This window comes from Rhamphochromis sp. 'chilingali' (assembly GCF_963969265.1).
Source record: "Rhamphochromis sp. 'chilingali' genome assembly, chromosome: 8".
In the NCBI taxonomy this organism is placed as follows: Eukaryota; Metazoa; Chordata; class Actinopteri; order Cichliformes; family Cichlidae; genus Rhamphochromis; species Rhamphochromis sp. 'chilingali'.
In genome coordinates this window covers 30,894,138-30,914,974 of record NC_137935.1, presented here as the reverse complement: position 1 = coordinate 30,914,974, position 20,837 = coordinate 30,894,138, and the positions used below count along the sequence as shown (strand labels likewise).

The 20,837-nt window shown below is 40.6% G+C and overlaps 1 protein-coding gene across 4 annotated transcripts in view; it reads right to left on the bottom strand.

Annotated features, from left to right (window-relative positions):
• The window catches only part of lsamp (limbic system associated membrane protein), a 237,099-nt gene that overhangs the window by 159,630 nt on the left and 56,632 nt on the right, over nucleotides 1-20,837 (bottom strand). For 2 of the 4 annotated variants that reach the window (XM_080888801.1, XM_080888802.1), the window contains exons 1-2: nucleotides 16,892-17,049; nucleotides 16,641-16,813 (exon numbers count right to left, since the gene is read on the bottom strand). The exons of the other annotated variants lie outside the window; for them this stretch is intronic. In XM_080888801.1, the coding sequence (XP_080744927.1) occupies nucleotides 16,641-16,813; nucleotides 16,892-16,900 (182 nt within the window). In that variant the 5' untranslated portion in view covers nucleotides 16,901-17,049. Of the gene's footprint in view, nucleotides 1-16,640; nucleotides 16,814-16,891; nucleotides 17,050-20,837 lie in introns of those variants that run through there. 4 annotated transcript variants of the gene reach the window in all.

Sequence of the window (20,837 nt, the reverse complement as noted above, 5' to 3'; positions counted from 1 at the left end):
CCCTCCTGACCTCTTAATAGAAACATAGCAAAATTGCTATAAAAATTAGTTAATGTATTCATATTCTGCTGCTACAAATTAAGAAATGGCCAAAATATATGGGGGAATCAATCACGGGCTATGGACTGATAACTTGTTAGATCCAGTGCAGAGCAAGTTAAATTAATTGCAAAGGGAAATACCTTTTGAGCAAGAATAGCTTCGAAATTGATGGACCGTGATTTACAGAGTTTGATTAAGTTACAGCACAGTTTGAGTTTTGAATCATTAGATCTGACTGTGCATAAAAAAACACAATATTTTCACACAACTCTTAGGAAGATTGTTCATACATGTACCTGCGATGATGATGAAGTCCAAATCAAACATGTATGTGACATACAGTCTATGCATGGCATATTTCCATACGAAATTTAGCCATAAACTATTAGCTAAGCACAGATTCATGCTGTCATCTCAGTGTAACAAAGGAAGCTTTGTTACACTGAGATGAGACTGTCATGTCTTGTCAAATCCTGCCAGTCTCCAGTTTCTAAAGCTGTTGTGTGAAATGTCTACCGTGCTCTCTCTAAACTCATAGCAGTTTAAGGCAAAAAATATCCAACACACACACTGTGAAGTACACTTTCAAACTCTGCATATTACAGCTATTTTAGATATGCCTTCAGCTGTGGTCAGGTGCACTCAGGAGTCATTTCCCCCTCAGATTTTTCTGTGGGGGCTTTAGTGAATTCCTATTTACTCTACAGCTCCTTAGAAACTAAAAATAAACATCTTCCCCAAACCTCAATTGCCTTAAGGATCTCACACCGGGTTTCCTGTGTATGTACCAAGTCAGAGAGGATGACTGTGTGTGAGCCGAGGGGTTTCTGTTTGTTTACCAGACTCTCTTAAGTGCTACCAGCCCACGCTAAGGTGTCTCCTTGAAGAACAACAGAGTGGCACCGTAGGCCTTCTCTGTTCTGCGATTCCATCTCTGTGTGATAAGTCTCTCGCCATCTTCTTCTCTTGGTTTCCATCCTTTCCAGCTCATTCATAAAACATGGCACATGTCCTCGCTCACCCGTCTCAACCAGATGGATGCGGATGCAAAATTCACGCATTTTACATTTGAGCCGGTGACTTGGAGCAAATAGGTGCGCGGTTGTCCCTCCCCGCCTCTTTCCTCCGTATTACCAAAGGTGTTCCACGCTTCAGTGTGTGCGGTAAAACAAGTGCATGGCAAAGTGGAAGTTGAGGCAAAGTACGCTTTTATTTGTTTTACCGCGGAGCTTGGGATGCGTTTGATTGGTTAAAAACATAGTTTTCAACATGACGCTTTGCCTCTGGCCTAAATTTCCCAGTAACCCAAGCAGAATGAACGATTTCATGTTTATGCATCATGCAGGCATGGAGGGTGCCGAAGGCATTATGAATTTTCAAGGGTCACACTGACGTCCCAGAGGAAGTAATGTGGCTCCTGTATGTAAGTGGGCTTTCGAGTGCTTAAAAGAGCACCCTTTACAGTAATTATGTTAGCAGTACATTTCCATCACACACAGTGGGTTTGAAGAAATGTACTTCTTGGCGTATCACTGTTTGACAAATATCCACGTGGACATAAAAGGTAAAGGGGTTAGAGGAGAACAGCAGGCAACAGAGCTGCTTTTGTTGCAGGAAATGGGTCAAGTGTCTCGCCTTGGGCAAGTTATGAAAGGTGGACTCTGACAGTGACCCTCTGGGCCCGCCTACCAGGCTGTCACAGTGACTTTAACAATTTCTTATTTTTTACGATTTTACTGCAAAGAAAAAAAACATTTCCAACATCACACATCCAAACGTTTCACACGGCTTAGCTTTGAATTCGAGTCTAAACACTTCATAACCGTTTAATACTTTCCTGCATGAGCTATGAAGGCAAAGCTTCCAATCCATTTTACAACACGCCTTCGGTTGACGATAAAAGGAACATGACAAAACATTAGGGAAAACACGTTTCTCACCACAAGCCGCGGCGTCTTCTCTTCGTACTGTGAAGATGAAGACGCATAAAAACACAGCACCATTAATGTCAAAATAATTGCCCATGCTAACTTTCATGTAGCGTCATCAGTCAAGTAGCAGCGAATAATTAATTCCATCTGTCCGCTATCGAAACTGGTTTACATATTTGATATGCGCGTTTCAGGAGTGGAGCTGAGGCCCAGGAGAGAGTCGGCCTCGACAAGCCCCGGCTCCACATGGTTGCATTTAATTAGGAGGGATGCTGGAGAGGATGTGGGGGTGGCTCTTATGTTAACTGATTTCCCTCTTTAATCAGTGTTAATCTCCAGTCATTTTCACAGCACAATGCCGGCTCATTCATGAAGTCAAATTAATAAGTGAGGAATACAGTGCTGGCTGGCTTGGCCCGACTTCGTATGATGCTGGAGTCCTATCTCTTCCCGACTCTCTTTTCTCAGTTATTTTATCTGCAACTTTGGATGGGGAGTGTGTGTGAGAGACGGAGTGTGTGTGAGTGTGAAAGCGAGAGAATTTGTTGCTTTCACTGGTACTGGAAATTGCATTGTTGGAGTATAATCATGTGTACCTGATGTCCTGTCTTGAGAGACTATCATAGCAGGCTCTGTTGATGGGATTTATCAGCGTTTGAAATTAAGATTGAATTTTGTGCTGGACAGACAAAATGCAAGAACAAAGTCTTTTTCTACATATTTTTGTTAAAGAATTAGTCAAACTACTGTCATCACAGGAAGCGATGATTTCATTTCATTATAGTTTCATTGCACCTTCCCTTTCAGTCCTGCAGAGGCATGAAAGGCTGAAGTTTCTCCAATAAAACTGCAGTTGGTCTGAGTACCTTTCCGCCTATAACAGAAGAATAGTGCCTTCAGTCTTGAGATCTTGTATAATAAAATAAATAAAACTACTGTTGCTTAAGTTCAGGGAGCAAACAAAGACCTTAGAGGAAAGTAATGTGGCCAAGAGACTGAGAGGCTCTCAGCTGGAACCAGATTTGCAGATTTGGATGTAGGAGGGAGAGACAAATGGCTGTGGAAATGTGTGGAAATCATGTGTGAAAGAGGGAGACAGAGACGGAGAAAGTAGAGGTGGCCATCTGCAGAATTGTTACAGGGAGCTCTGCCAGGTTAAATGAGGCAGAAGGTGGGGACATTTGGTGGCGGATCTTAGGTAACAGTGTGTGGGTGGGGTGGGGGTGCGGTGAGGAAATGCGTATATCTACACACACACACACACACAAACTCATTCATGAGTACTACCTAATTTTCTGTGGACGGTAACCTTTCAGCCCCATAATGCAACGCTCACTTTCAGTCCTCGCACCTGAACGCTTTTTTGCTAGCCTCTAAGAGTCTGCTTTCTACATACTGTAAGATAACAGCGTGCAAGATGGTCTCATTTTATCATTTCCAACTCCCCATTTTATTCCTATGCTCTACTGGACCACCTTTGCATGAGTTACAAAGTAAAATAATGACCATTTAGGTTTTATGTTTTTGCCAGGCACTTATACCATAATTGCCTCTGTCTGCTATTCCTGCAGTCATATGTTTATGAACTTTAGTATCTTTTTATTGCCGTATCTTCGATACACAGTTAAAACCATGCAAATATGCACATATTCTCCTTTTCAACTCACAAATCACAATAGTGTTATAGCTTGCAGTATAAAATGTGCAAAATGGGAGACGACAATAAACGAAACTGATGGTTTGAACTCCATCTATTCCAGTCTGCATGTCGAAATACCCTTGGGCAAGATACTACTTTATATTACAATAAGAGATTAGAGTATAAAGTCTAGGCTAGGAGCAGCTTCACATACAGTTTGTACAACCATGACTGCATATTTTTCTTTGTCCTTCTTTTAATGATGGCACATTAAGGTTGCAATTATCAAACATCAGTTATTGTCTTGCTGTCTGTCTGCACCTTTGGTCCAGAGCACTATTTGTCAAACATTAGTGTAGAAACTGCATGATACATGATAGTGATATTTTTTTTTAATTGCTGGGGTATTAATTTGTCGATTAGTTTTCAACAAAATTACATAATAAAATTTACATGCAATTAAATTACAGTCAACCTTCTCTGCATGACTATTGTTTAGTATAAGGGCCTAAAGGAAAAAACAAATAAACTTTCTTCTTCTTGAATGGATTTTGTTTAGTAACCTTGCTGCTGTTAAAGTAGCTGTAAGTAATGCCTAATGAGGCCAATACATCCAAAATAAGCAATTTAACAACACAAATCTGGTACAGCTTGCAAAAAAGGAAATAAAATGTAACCTTGAGTTTTGCCTAAGCAGTGAAGTAACTATTAATAGGCAAATCTTTAGGTTTTCTTTTTCTTAATACTAATCTAAGTTTGGTGCCAACTTAAAGTCAGAACTGAGCATATGTGAGGGTGAATCTGTGGCTTCTTTGCTGCTGACTCAAAGAAGCCACCGAGAACAACACCACAGACTCTCTCTGATCTCACATGGCACACTCTGAATGAATGAATAAGCATGTAATGCAATATCCACGCACAGCATGCGCCTGTGTGTGTCAGCCTGTGTATGTAGTGTGTTTGCTGAAGGTCAGTTATGCTTACCCAACCTCTTAAATCCCCCTGGCACTTCTCACCAATAAACACCATTACACACACACAGACCAGTACATATCTCTCTCTCCTTATTGCCAAGACTGTGTCTATGTTGAGGCTGACAACACAACAGGCCTTAATCCCTCTACCTGTGACTTTTTACAAACAGGATTAGTCCCAGTTTTTCCCACTAAATTCCTCCTGAAATACCAGCGAATCCAGGGCTGCTGGCTGATCTACAGGCCGTGGCCCTAACCCTCTGTTTCACGTCCCAAAAGCGCTCCTGCTCTTATCTAAATGAACAGCTCTGCTCTCGATGTGAAACGTCGCCTCAACCGCTCATGCCCTCTTCAGCACGCTACCAAGCGGACAGAGAAGCAGAGCTGCTCACACCGTTCAGTGTCCATCCCTGCGACGCAGATAAACGAGCAAAACCAGTCCTTTTCCAGATACACCGAAACACACCAACACACTCCCGGACACTGACGCACAAAATCATCTACAATGCAGCAACGAGCGCCTACCACAGAATGACAACCAGTATACGTCAGCTTGACTTGTTGAACATCAATTTTGGGAGATAGCAAGAGAGAGGGAACACCAACAATGATTTACTTATGAGGCTGAGCAAGTTATATATCTTAACACTGTGAAGAAGCACATTTGCAATTTATGAGCAGAGTATTCAGTATAGCCAGACTTACAAATGCAATCAGGAGTTTGAGGGCTGCGCGTCATGCCATTGTGGGAGAGACAAATGTCTACAGCGCCGCTGTGCTGGGCTGACATCTTTTCTCATCGTCTCTTTTTTAAATAAATGAGTCTGCACTTATTTATTTAAATATATATTTTGGGGTATATAATTACTCATGGTGATAATAACAGAAAACTAATGGCCCTTATACAACCACTCATCATATTTATGATTAGACGCTTGCGCTAGGTAAGACGTCATTGATGCTGGCACAATAAGAGTGTGTTACTTAAAGCTTTCTTGACTGCTGCACTGCTGCAATTCAGAGCAACACTGAAGTGGGAAAAATGACTCAATCTGTATAATGTTAAAGCAAACCACTGCGAAAAGGTTAAAGTGATGCAACAAAAGATCAATATGGAACATTATAACCAACTTTTCCTCACAATTATTAAATCTACAAATGCAGAGAGTCTAAGGCCACATGGCCCGAGGGTCAGAACTGACCCATGGATCACCTCAATCCATCCTCCAGTGTCCACAAACAAGATCTTACTAAGTATATAAATAAATACATGAATCAGTAAAAGCTCGTCAAAGTCAGTGGAGGTTAATTCAGTCAAGAAGACATGAGCCTATTGAGAGAAATAAGAGTCAGGAAATGAAAGGAAGTGTGCTAGGAGACTGAAATTTCAAAATAAAAGTTCAGAGATCAGCCAACAGTAAACAGAAAAATAAAAGAATTTCATTAAATATAAATATGTGGTGGCCAGTAAAACTCACCCAAGTAAATAGTATATGTAGGAAAACCTATATAAATACAAAATGCGTTGAGGAGCGACCGTGGCTCAGGGGGTTGGGAAGCGTATCTGTAACCGGAAGGTCGCCGGTTCGATTCCCGGGCTCTCTGTCCTTGTCGTTGTGTCCTTGGGCAAGACACTTTACCTACCGCCTACTAGTGATGGCCAGAGGGGCTGATCGCGCGATATGGCAGCCTTGCTTCTGTCAGTCTGCCCCAGGGCAGCTGTGGCTACAACCTTAGCTTGCCTCCACCAGTGTGTGAATGTGAGAGTGAATGAATAGTGGCATTGTAAAGCCCTTTGGGTGCCTTGAAAAGCGCTATATAAATCCAATCCATTATTATTATTATCAAATCATAAATATTAGCTTAGCTATTACTCACTCAGTGATACTCTGTGTACACAGGTCAGAACAGCAAAGGAGTTCATCCAGATAAATGAGTGTACAGTCAATATACAATATACACACACAGAGAATGCATGTGTGATGTGGAAAATTTCTTGAGAGCAGATGTCTTTCCTAACATGACATCCCAGCGTCTTACAAATGTAGTTATGGTTGTGAGTGTGCCACTTAAGTAGGTTTGTTGTATTTTGGTTTTATGCTGTTTTATTACTAATAAACTGACAGTATTATAGTATTTAATTGCCACAGTATATATTTAGTTGCCTTAACCTGCGCAAAAAGTTGTAAATGAATTTCATGGCAATCCATTCAGTAACCTTGAGACACTCACTGTCAACCAGACTGCAGTGACACTCTCATTTGTTGCTGCAAATTTTGTCACAACCTCATAAAACTTTTACATAAGTGGCCTCAACCGTAGTACACGGTGACATGTCACTATAAATATTGTAAAAAGAAGATGACAGAACGACTGCTCTCTCACATCAGTAACAAAATCTGCTACATGTCATCGATTCACTACTTTATCCATTTTTCCCTTCCTTTCACTCCATTGATTTTTTTGTCTTGTTATTTCTACATTCCTAATCCTTATTTCTACTCTTTTCCACAAACTCTGTTTCATCCTTGTAGACTAACCAGTTTCATTGCAGGTCCACTAACTTCTCAGACATTTATAATTGTCAAAGAACAAAGAGAAGACTCCTATATTTTGCTGCTGTCATGCATATTTCCTAACATTAAAAAGGAAGCGACAAGACTTCCAACACAACTTGCTAGGAGAGAAGAAATTACAGCAGCAGAAGTGGTGAGAGACAGCTTCTAATCTTTTCCACTTTCCCCAAGTTTTGTACTCCGACTATTGGTTTTGGGAGATAAACACTTTCGCTGCTTTTAAGAATCCCTCAGTCACATCTGAGAGTGAGTTGGGGGAAGTATTTGGATGGATGCTGCATGACACTTCAAGCTTGTAGCTGTCCACTGGGTTTATTAGGTCTGCCCCTTAGAAGAGAGATTAGAGAGGAGTGCAACTGAAGTGATAGTGTGTGACACATCAAGCAACAAACCCTTGACTGGGTTTTTCTTAAAACTGTCCATTGGTCTAAAGGAGACATCAGCAATATGAAGTGTATATAGTATGTGCCCATGTGTCAGTGTATGTGTATGCGAGTGCTTTTCTGTCTTTGTGAGGGTGAAGAAGGCATGACAGCAGGCAGCACTGATTACACTGCCTTCAAGAGCTAAAATTGCTCCGTGATTCACAGGCTGTGACAGCAATCTCTTTTTCAAACTCAGAGACTTGTTTTCGGCACCATATGAATATTCAATGAGATCCAGGGGTGCACGCACTGATTATGCAAATGCAGGTTCACATTCGGTCTTTGGCTTTATCTTCGCGTCAATGGTGCAAACTTTGATTTGAATTATGGATCATAACTAGTAAATGATCCTGGAGGCCTCCTTTTATTATATAAAAGGAATAAAAAGGAGACATCTTTTCTTACCTGTAGTGCATGGCACATGGTTCATTCAGGTGGATGATGGAGACACATGACATCCCCAGGAGATCATAGAAAGAAAGAAAAAGACAAATAAAGGCTTTGTTAGCCAGAATAATTTTATGTTGGTGACAGTTCTACACAAACACATACACCTTAGTTGGTATACATGTGACAGAGAAAGCTCAAATCATACTGCACTGTCTTACGTAACTTTTACCTGTACAATGAATGTGCTTAGAATAGCAGGATACAAATGGCAAGTCAAACTAAATCCAAGAGGAAGCTATGAAGTCTTGTGTTTCTTAACAATAGAAGATATTTCAAGAACGAGATTGATTATAGGACCTGACCAGCTAATATTTTTGACCAATAATATTCCCCGATTTGCTACTAATAGCAAATATTTGAAAAAATAGATTTTTTTTTTCATTTTCATTGTTAAGCTGCTAAATGAAAATTAACAATGCAAGGAGGAGATGGTAGAAACACCCTTCAGCCATGCATACTGATGAATATTACACAGTTTATCCACCAGAGGGCACTCTGTAGCTTTCTGGAGAGGGTGAACAAACTAACCAGCAGATCCGAGCTTAGTCAGGCAGATCGTAATTGACATCTTGTGACAAAAAAACAAGTTTATTTTTACTTGCTACTCTTAGTAAGTAAATAAATGACTTTTATAATTGTTAGGGAAATTTTTTATGTGGCTGAAAGAAACATCGGCCAATATCAGATTTTTAAATCACATCAAATATTGACATTCAGTCTTAAAAATCCCGTATTGCTCAGGCTATAAATTATTATATAGAATAAAAAAAAATACAAATAAATTTTCTTAAGGAATTCCCAAAGAAGTCCCATCACAGCAGAAAAAGTATCTGCACTGTTACGCCCCTAGCCTAGGCGTGTAGAGACACACATAAGATTTGAGGAGAGAGAAGCAAGTACCCGCCCTGGTTCCCAAACCAAACATCCAAAACCGGTTATGAGTAAAAAAGGTGATTTTATTTAGTGTCAGGAAGCATAGCTCAGGCCCAGGCCAAAATAATAAACAAAACCAACTATGTCCCGCCAGAGAAAACTAACTAAACCCTAAGAAAGAAACAAAACAAACAAATGACAATACTATCCCTCGCTTCCTAGCCCAGAAAAAGGAGAAAAACAGTTCAAAAGAAAAGGCGGCTCAACCCCTTCAGCTTCAGCCTATGCACGCATAAAGCACTGAATTTATACACACCAGTAGCGGCTCTCACAGAGCACGCTTACACATACACAAAGTAACACAAAAAATTGGAAACCAGGGCCAGTTCTGCTGTCTAAACTGCTCGCTCGCTTCTCTCTCTCCTGTCAGAGCGGCTTTTTGAACCCAGTCACGTGCTCCATGGTCCAATCAGGAGCTCACTACTCTTCATTAGGGGAAGAACCTGCAGAGAGTCTTAAGACACAGTAAAGAGACACAGAAACACAGCAGCTCACACGGACTTCTTATGGCCACAGGCCGTAACAGCACCACCTCCACCACCATCAGCATCACAGCCACTATTCCCCAAGACTATAATCATTATCAGTCCTCAAATCCTAAAGCCTCTTGTGGCAGAAATCAGCCCGGTGTACAAAACTTATTTTAGATTAAGCTGGGCGAAGTACTGTGTGTACTTTAAAGCCTTATCCAAGAATTCTAAGGTGCTTTCTCCCTTTTCAAGACTGACAAAGGTTATGTATGAATAAAACCGCCTGTGTGGGTTGTATTTCTGTGAGGACACACATGCACGACCACAGTGGCATTTTCTAATAAACTAGTTGTGTCAGTAGTGCGTGTAAAGCTTTCCCTGCTCGCTGGCACTTCCTCCCTGAACTACGCATAGAGTAACATGAGAAGTTATTTCACACCTTTTGCTGTAAAGTCATTTTTAAAGCTTCGAGAAATTTAGCTAGGAAGAAAGTTGAAGCAATTCCCAATGCCTGAACTATATCTGACAAGCTACCTCATGATGAACAACCTGCCAGATGGAGATGGCTCCATTTCCTGTTCAGGTTGGATCCCAAATCCCTGTCTAGTCTGTTCTCTCAAAGGGTGTAACCTTTCAACTTCCCCCACTTCTCATTGCAGCTCCCCCGTGGGGGTCTTACAAAGGAATGGGGGATGGTTATAAATGGCAGCGCCGTTTCTCTGCTCCTGGTGGTGATTTCGTGTTTCAATGAGGAAAGGTCTGTGACAGATCTCTACCGTTCCAGCGACAGGTGCTGAGTTGTGGAGGGGGCCAAGCCTGCACTGTGAAGGTAAAATGGCAGAGTATTGATTGGAAAGACAGAAGACTTAAGAGCCTGAGAAGTGGATGTCAACACATGTGCTGTATACATGTTGACAAGTGTGAATATACTAGGATTTGAAGGCTGTATACACACACACATACAGCATTATAAGGAATTACTGGTGACCACCCTGGGCTTTTTTCTACTAATAACATTCTCTTAACAATAACCTAATAAAATGGCAAGATGAGATTCTCTGTGACGACCTGTAATCTGTTTGGTTCCCCTGGGTTATACGTATAATAAGAAAACGGCTGTGAGTCCACAGTTTCAATTGATTGTTGATTTGATCATAAAGCGTGTGCAGTTGCCTCTCAGACATGAATTCATTCTGCGTTAGTAACAGCACGGCTTTACAAAATTAATGATGTGAATTCAGCCAGCAAAGGTAACAATGAAAGCCGGCTATAATTAAAAGTGACCCACTTTAATAAAAGGCCGGCTGGTCACGTACGTTAAGCATCCTTTTCCCCCTCAATGCACGACCTCGATGCGCGGTTGACTCCTTCGGTAAGCTGACGTGGCTCGACGTAAGCTAGCTGGCCTGTGTGTTTTAGTGAGGCAGTTAAAAATCAGGCCATGATAATATTATTCAGGCAGACTATACAATCATAAAAGAATAATAAATGCATTGCGATGGGAAAAGTGCTTTTCAGAAAACAGGGTCTCAGCCCCACGAGTGAGCCGTGAAAAGGTTACGTCCTCTGACATATTGAATGGGGAAGGTTAATGAGCAGGCCAGAGAGAAGCTGTGACACATAGCTGGCATTTAATTAACTGTGCGTTCATATTGAGAGTTATGGACATCTAAAAGGTCCATTGCTGTGATATAGGCAGGCAGGTTTTGATCTTGAGTTTAAAGGCAAAAATCTGAACTGCCTGTTTAGGGCTGAAAAACGTATGATACGTTTAATGGAGTCACACAAAGGTACATGACTGGATATGAACAAAAGAAAAACAAAGCAAAACTTGTTGAAAATGACACAATTTTCCCTTTTATCATTGTTCACGGATTGTTTCTGTTCAGTGTCCCTGGAGATAGTGAACAATTTTAAAATTGAAGGTCAATCTTTCAAAAGTTTGACCTCTGTTTTCATCTTTGTCTGGTCAGGGAGATTGATTCTATTTCTTCTACTTCTTCGCTCCCAACAGTGTAGATTTCAATTATATTTTTTCCAATACTGAAATAACTGAAACCACCTTTTGATCAGGAAACAAAAGAAGCAACAACTGTGGTCTCATTGTCTTTTCAGCTTCAAAATAATAAAGCTGATATCAACCTCTTTCTCACCAAAACGATATTAAACCCCGATTCTTTTGTCCCCATGATAGAACAGAGAAAACCCGACTCATAGTGGTCAAAACATTTTATATTTCTTTTTATTCAATCATCTTCCGGAAGAGAGAGACCCCTGCACAGCCCAAACGCCAGTTGCAGGATCTCTAACATTCGAATCTCAACATGTGTCTTATATGGTGTTATTTCGGTACTTTACACGTCACACAGTTTCGATACCAACATTCCTTATATGGCAAAGTTCCTCTTTTCTGTGTCTTATTAATTAATATGCCTGTGCACTAAAACTTCCTGTGCAGCTTGCAAGAACCTCCCCTTTCTAAGGTCTGTTGCCAGGGCAACCTGTCTAAACTTAGTCTCACTCTGTCTTTTCCCCATATTCTGCAAAAACATGCAGTTTCTGGTCAGCCTGTGACCTAGTCATGTCTGGGCCTCTCATAAAACAATCTAACGAGCAGATACGCATTAAAAAATATCTCTCTATTTCTTAACAACAACTTAACTGAAGTTTTTGATTTCTTTCAGCTCTGGTTATGACATATATAAGCAAGGTGAGACTCAGCAGGGAACAAATGTCTTTCCATTTAAAACCATTTCTAAGATATGCTTCAGCTGCTTATGTCTTCTTATATCGGCCTCCTAACATTCATCTCAGTGTCACAGCATTTCAGTCGAGTCCTGGGGATTGAAAAGACTTTTCTTTTTACCATTTGCTGGTGCTCTCAGATGGTTTTCTCACAGAAACACAACCTTTCTTTGTATGAAATGGATTGCGGTACAGGCAGAAATGAGTCCAGAGTGAAACAGTGTTGGAGAGAAGCTGCTTTTGTTTGAGGTTCAGTGGCCATTAAACTGTTGCACGTTGGGATTTCAGAAATGCACTTTCAGCAAAATAATCTCAGTGACTGAGCAGAAATAAACATTTCAATCTTTTTTTCCTTTTCCCCCAAGATAGCTTTAGTTTGCATTCAAAAAACAAATTGCAACGTTTCAGCTAAACAACACATGGTCCTGCTACAATAGCCGATCTACAGTACTTCATCAGGAACTGTCCTAAAGCTTTGTTTGTGCCTTTGAACGCCGTGTTTGATTTCTATCAGCGAATGTTCCTCTCGGGCGGGAGTCGGATGACAATTGGTGTTTGCGTTCCGTCTACAGTATGTGTGTTTGATTTTGCCATTGATTGTTTGTGGCATTTTGTTCAACGGTCCGAAGGGGAGGACAAGTGTTCGAATTGCACATTTCATTCAACATGAAACGATGACGAAGAGTGATCTGCGGCCGGTGCCGGCACAAAAGCACACAAACCACACTATCCCAATCAATCTGTCTGACATCCTCTGCTAGGCATTATTGGAGAGAGGGGGAAAAAAAGCGAAGAGAAAATCAATAGGCCAGTGGCCACCCTGAAAGAGCTGCTGCTACACCGACACATGCCGTTTCCACATGTGCGCCACTCTTCTTAAACATAAAGGTGGGAAGAAACAGGAGGGAATACAAAGAAGGAGGTTGGAAAGCCAGGGAAAGGCCTGTCTTGCCACTACAAGTCACAACAAACGTCTTTTGCAATGTTTTAGTGCTTCATTCACATGTGTGATTGCATGTTTTTCAAATTGCTGGAAATATGACTCAAAAATAGAAATGAGCCTTTCTCCACTCAACTGAGCTTGAATAGGAGGTGTGAAGTTAGCAATTACTGTACGCGGGCCTCTTAAGGCCAAACGCCCACTTGTAGATGTTTTGTCTGAAGCCATGTCCTATTTGCTGAGGGTATTTTCTACACCAGTGCCAGAACAGTGGGCACAGGAAGAGCATTTTATGGCAGCCCAATTTAAGATGCAGTCTGCTTGCAGATACAGAATGCTCGAAAAATATTTAAACAACTTTAAATACATTTGCTTTTTGTACAGATTACAATAACCAGCTGATTTCTAACATATCTGTACCCTAAGGCAGTAAAAAGAAATAAAAAAAACCCAAAACAAAACAAACTGACATTCTACAGTATCTTTGTCTAAAAAAGGCAATATTAAAACTGAATACAGGTTAGGGTTATGGTTAGGATTCTGCAACTAGCCTTAAACCTAAATAATATTTTCTGATTTACAAACTGTATATAGATGAGTCAGCCACAACATTAAGAGGTAACAAGATGATGAGTAATCAGCCTCCCTTTCTACCTGTTCACATTTCTAAAGCAGAATCACTGTGGCGATTGCTTTCTTGTGCTGGTTTTTATTTTTGCTTTGTGCGTCCAGCTTCGTATTCTACTAAGAGAAAGATCTTAGTAGAATACAAACATCTCATTAGGATTTGTGTTGGTGTGTGGGGTTGTAGACTCAAGTAAAAATTGTTAAATGGTGATTATGAGACAGTGTGTTTCAGCTATTTTACATGAAACATGAGTAACATGAAAGTAATGTAATGAGTTTTATAATGAATGACTTTTTCCCAGAAGTTAAGGAAAGTACTGCATTACTTTTGCTTATTTCATGCAATATGTGTAACAATGACTTTTTTGAGTAATGACTCCAACACTGATCACAACAAAGAGGGGAAATACCTCAACAAACATGCTCAAACATGTGATCCACAGCATGCAATTTAATTTGCATGAATATAATGTCTTTATTTCTGCTTAACAATGGTGGTGACTCTCAAAACGGAGCCAATGAGATCCCAATGATTGGGATTGATAAGGAATCAAATCAATAAGTTATATTGATAATGGAATTAGAATCGCTAAATTCTTATCAATTCCCATCCCTAGTCATGACTGGACCAGCTGATTGGCTCTCCAACATGCAACCCCCTCTTAACCCCTATTCCCAGATTGTAAGATAGGGAGAATAGTTTTAAGGGTACAAACGTACAAAAGAAAAGTGGCGAGATTTTTGAAATGGGCACTGTAGGAAATGAACACAAATGCATGGAATGCTTCACAATACTTGGTTTTTAAACTGTTTGACAACAAACAGCGCACAATCTCTACAAGATGCAGCATGGTTACTACTGCTGGGTCTCAGTGGGTGTGTGTGTCTGTGTTTGTGTGTGCTTTTCCTCTGGAGCCAAAGAGGAGTGTGGGTGAATGAAGAGGAAGAAAGCGAGTAGAAGTTCATGGACGCATGTAGCGTTATCTCACTTCCTGGACTAGAGGGAAGACGAATGAAAGGGTTGAAGATGAGGAATGAGGGATAGAGAGACATCAGGGATTCATAGATCCCACGGGGGTCTACGGGATCTCAAACACTGGAAGATGTAGGAGGAGGAAATGAGAGGCGAGAAGGAGAGCGTGAAGGCGTGTCTGCTCTAACCAACTTATCAGCTTTCCTCAGGGGAGGCGGGGAAGTGGGAGGACAAGGGTGAGAAAGAAAGAGTAAAGAGAGACTGCAGGAAAGAAGCACTGAGGTTGAGTGAAAAAGCAGGAGGCGACAAGGTTGTGCAGTGCAAAAATGCAAAGAGCGGGATGAGTACATGCACAAGAAGCACATGTCAGCATTGTGAGTTAATTGCTTGTAAAGGAGGACTATAACAGAAACAGAAAAGCTGTGAGCTGGATTCAATGAGCGTGAAAAAAATGGATAAAAAAAGAAAGTAAGAAGTGAGGAGGTGATGAGCACTGATTAAAGGGATGAATGGAAGCAGGAAGAAGCAGGAAAAGCAGCAAAAGGCCAACTGAAAGAGGCTTTACCAACAGTGAGGGGCACTCTCTGACACTCCCTTCTTTGCCCTCACCTCTGTTTAATAAAACATCAACCTGCAGCAATCAATACACGCCTACACACTGAGACACAATGCACACATATAGGTGTGCACGGCTTGGACCCACTTTGCATTCTGCACCATCTCTGGCTTGAATGCCTGAGGAGAAATGTGGGAAAATGTGTCATCTATCCATCCATTCATCTGCGCTTACACTCTTCACTCCTCCCTCCCAGCCCTTTGCCTTTCATTATGAAAAAAAAATCAATCTTTCAATTTAGAATTACATGTGCGGAGATATCACACACACTACTACCGATTATTCTCACAGAAACTCTCATGCGTAGGGGATTTAGACTGTTTCACTGGCCAATTTACAAGCCCTGACTGCAGTATGACTTATTCTATCCGCCCACACATATGGAGGTCAGATGGAAAGCAGATTGTAATTTTTGCTCTACAAACATTTTTGGGAGGTAAATCTTTTGTTTGAAATCAAGATGTATTTCAATGGAAAGATCCTAGAAAAAGAAATTTGATTTTTTGGCACTCTTTTCTTTAGCTGGGTATGTGAGACTGTTGCCTGTCGTGGCTCTACCCTGGGGCCTCCTCATGGTAAGACATGCCTGGAACACCTCCCCGGGAGGTGCCCAGGAGGAATCTGAGTCAGATGCTTGGACCACCTTAACTGACTCCTCTCAGTCTGGAGGAGCAGCGGCTCTACTCAGATCCTCTTTCAAGTGACTGAACTCTTCATTTTATCACCAAGGAACAGGCCAGCCACCCTATGGAGAAAATCACTTATATCCACCACTTGTATCTGCAATGTCCTTCTTTCGGCCAGAGCTTGTGACAACAGGTGAAGGTAGTGACTTAGATCAACCGGTAAATCAAGAGCTTTGCTTTTAAACTCAGCCTTCTCTTCACCAGAACGAACAGCCACGACTAGGGATGGGTATTGATAAGATTTTCACGATTCCGATTCCATTTTCGATTCTGTTTAACGATTCGATTCTTTATCGATTCTCTTATCGATTCTTTTTAAAAAAGGAGAACACTAAAGTCGATTAGCTTTGAACTTTGTTTTATATCTTCTCTTTGAACAAGATAGAAATTTAGGAGTAACATGGCCTTACAAACCCAACAGTGAGAGCTTAAGAGATCCAGCCTACGGCTCTTCAATGGGGTGTCACAGGGTCCCCGGGAAAAAATTGTAAATGTAAAATAATAAAATAAATATTCTTCTGTAGCAATAACAAAGTATAACATAAATTATTCTGTAGCAATTACACAAGAATATCCAGTAATGTCCTGCCTACAATTAAACACATTCACTTACCGAAAATTGGGGGCATCTGCTGTGACAAATGGGTGCAAGCCTTTGACCACAAACTTAGTCACTGCTCGGTGACATTCGTCTATCCTGGTCTGAAAGGAGACGCTACCGGTAGACTGCAGCGAGAACTGCCAGCATCTGAGCCAGACTCTGTCTGTCTCTCTCATCATGGTCACCTAAATGCACAGTAATGGCAGGTTTTGTAATAAGGCAGATCGCGCTAACATAATATGCACTGTTAGTTGATTATTTACCTGCCGCATTAACAGGAGAGGACGTGCAAACGTTACCGCTGCTGCTGGGCTGAGATTCACGAGTCCGGAGCGGAATTAAAAACACGACATTCATTTAAGGTCATCGTGTGTTTTGTGAGCAAATGCTTTTGCATATTCGTAGTGTTTCCTTAAATGAAATCTCTACTTTGCAAGTATTGCAAGTTTCCCTGTTGTCATCCGTTCTCGTAAAGTATAATCAAACTTTTGAGCGTTTGAGCCGCCATGTTTCCTGCCAGGTAAATGACGCTCCGCAACGTGGTGACGTCATTCGGGGCGACTGGAATCGATAAGGGAATCGTTTGCATAAATGGCAAACAATTCCAAGGAATTGAAACAGTGGGAACCGGTTCTCAACAAGAACCGGTTTTCGATACCCATCCCTAGCCACGACCCAATCCATCTCTCAGTCTCCTTCTCCCATGAACTAGACCCTGATATTCAAATTAACCAACCTAAATGTTAAAAGTTTAATAAACTGGCAGGATACTTATTCAAATATCTAACGGTGTTAATTAAAATGGTGACAAACTGAAATTTCACTATTGCTGGTTTTAAGGAATTCTCTTTAACTGGATTTACTGAACAAATGAATTTTTTAAGTACTTAAGTCATTTTTATTTCAACAAAATCCTGTGCAATCAACTTTTACATCTGCTATAAAGTCATGTCAAGTGGTTGTCTTCAGGCAAACATCCTGAAAGTCTATTCAGTCATCATAAAGCAGACTTTGAAGAACAACTTTTAAGAGCAACTACATTCTAAATGATTTAATTTTCTCAGTAAGATAACACTATTGTGTCACTAATGAAAAGTATTGCAGTGGCTTTAAATTGGTTTAAATCAGTCAAATCCTGAGAGTTGATTTGTGTTACTTAGGACACTTGCTCAAGTCTAATGTTCCCTTCACTTGACTTGTGCTTTAATAGATTCCCAGCCTAAAAGTCATTTACAAAATCCTCTACTGCCTCTAAAGACACACATGCAATACACTGTGTGATGTACTCAGGAACTGTGAGCTCAGAGTTTGCAAGATGATGACAATGAGAAGATAAAGACCGAGAGGGACAGAGACGCACTCAGAAAGGAAGCGAGGAGTGTTCCATTTGAATTAAAGTGAGGTCAAAGGTCAGAGCACAAGGAAAAGCTGATGATGGCACAGGAGGCCTGAACTTGAGCATGACCTGTGTCTACTCCTCTTCTGTGGAATTTATGTGTATGTGTGTGTGTGGATGTGTGTCAGCATTTACTTAACACTTCTCAATCCCTCGATTTATCACTCTCTTCCTGCCTTCTACTTTAAAACATCGCACACAATAGTCAAACTGTCCTCTCCTTGTTCTACCTATCGCTGTGTAAATACCCTCAATATTTAAAAGACTAATTGAAGTTGTTTATGTACAAGCTTTCACCAACAGAGGTCCATTTGTACATATATTTATTAGTTTCAGATTTAGCCATTCGTATATTTTGCCTGTTTATGTTATTGTATTTTGCACAACTCTGTTGCTTGTGAAGCTCGCACACAAGAATTTCACTCGCATGTGCTGTACCAATGTACCTGCACATGTGATGTGACAATAAAAGTGATTTGATTTGATTTGATTTAAAAATATGTCTGTGGAAGTGACACCAGATCTGCATCTGTACAAAGCTCAGTTGTGGTAAAAATCATATGAAATCCAGTCACACAGCAAAGCATATAATCTCAAATCTGAGCTGTAGCTTCTTTAAAAGGCTAAATAACCTGTATTGTTCAACTTTAAGTCAATATGTTTCTTTGCGTGTGTGTGTGTGCGTGTGTGTGTGTGTGTGCGTGTGCGTGGAGAAAGGGTTGCAAAATGCTGAGAAAACAACTGCACACAGCAGTTTATTGTCTCGATAGATTAACAGCTGGACGCCCCTCCCGTTAAACAACACCGTGACAACACGGTGATATGTAGCAGATTATGGACCATAAGTTTGATAGGGATGCAAGAGCTCGGTACGTTGTATTTGCAGTATGTGTTCTCATGGTCACTCACAAACAACTAGAGAGATTGCTGTAAAGTTAAGTGCAGGCATTCTTCACCTCTAGTGTCATAATTTGGCAACAATTTCCCTTTCCTGTGTCATTTGTTCAAAATGAATGACGTCACTTTGAGCTGTACCATGTGTTTAGTGTTTATTTCATGGGGCTAATACTGTAATATAAAAAGGACATTACAGTATGTGAAGAATACATCTAATTTGCTTCATGAACATGTAAACATTGAGAGTACATCTAGCATTTAGCTCAAACTACTGCTATGTCTAAATGCACCTGTACAGATCAAAAAACCTACTGTAGTTCCTTTGGCAAATATAAGCATCTATTTTTTCATCGTACCTTCAGTCTAAAGGTTAAACTGTCTGTTTGCTAAAGCAAGATGGGACTCCTGGTAATAGCTACAATTATTTCAGTGTAGTACTGAGGATGCTGTACAGTGGATCTGAGAGATCGCTTTGATTGAGCAGATATACATGAATGTGTGCTTGTGCTCATTTATTCTCTCTCTACCTGTGATAACCAACTCGCACTCACATTCACTGAGTGAATGGGTTAAATGCAGAGAGTAATTTCCCTCTGCATTACTCTCTTCCTTCCCTACTGGATGACCGAGAACCTTCACAGACTTAAGAACTTGTCCCATGCCAGATTACATCTACCCAAATTTTATGAGTTTATGAGTCCTGTGACAGTTGATGACAGCATATTTTGTCCACCAATAGGCAAAACAACTGAAAATACAACACTTTGGGCTTTTATTACCTTTGACAGTTTGAGAAGGGATTTGTCAGTTCCCCAAGTTTTGTTGAAACTTTGGGAACTCATCTCATCTAAATTAACGAATCCCATCTGTGACCAGTCGTATTAGGTTGTCGTAAATGGATGCAAAACTTTTTGCATGTGCTTATAAATAGTTTCTATTTTCTCCTTTTGGACTAGTTAAAAAAAGCCTCATCACATCTTTTAATATGACAAATACAACAAACTACCTCTCCCTCCAAAGTAGAAAGGAGCTCTGCTGGCTTCAAGCCATGTCAACGAACCAAAGTGTTAACCAATGAACTGTGCTAGTCGGCTCTGAAATGATTCATACGGCCTACTGTATATACATGTAGTGATTTGTTTTCATGACAGTACAAAAATTGTAGTTTCTTAACTTATCAAAAGACGGCTTTTTTGTTTCTCCAAGCCTTGAGAAGTGTTAATTGCACAGCAGGATAAAAATGCAGAGACAATTTCTTTAGTACAACTAATGGGAAAAGACCATCAACGATTTGAAACCTCCTCTGCAGCTGCCGCCAGACCCCAAGGCTAGTGGGTGCTTCCTGACAAACTGGCCTGTCTTTATTGATGACAGTGATTGATCACAGCCTCTGGGATGCTATGAGCAATAGTTATTTTTATTTAAAAGCTCTTAAGGAGGCATAGAATACATGCACACACACACACACACACACACACACACACACACACACACACACACACACACACACACACACACACACACACACACACACACACACACACACACACACACATATATCTATACAAACACACATTTGTAGTCCTCCTGTGAAACTGGTCATTCACCAGCAAAGCAGTTGTACTAGTCATTTGTTCTCCTTTCCATGTTAGCAGCTAGGTGTATTTGCGGGGACTGGAACAAACCTGCAAGGCTTTCAACCCAATGATTGGGGTTCAAGTTTAGTACAAGACCATATTAAGGCACCAAAACTATTTGTTTGGGAGAAGGACTATAAAGATCTTCTTAAGGTCATCCAACACAAATTAGAAAGACATACATTACATGAGGATGATGTCCGTCTTTCAATATATTGAAAAATATTTTTCACTTATGTTTAATGAAGCTGTTCACACCAAATTGGACCACTGCACTTG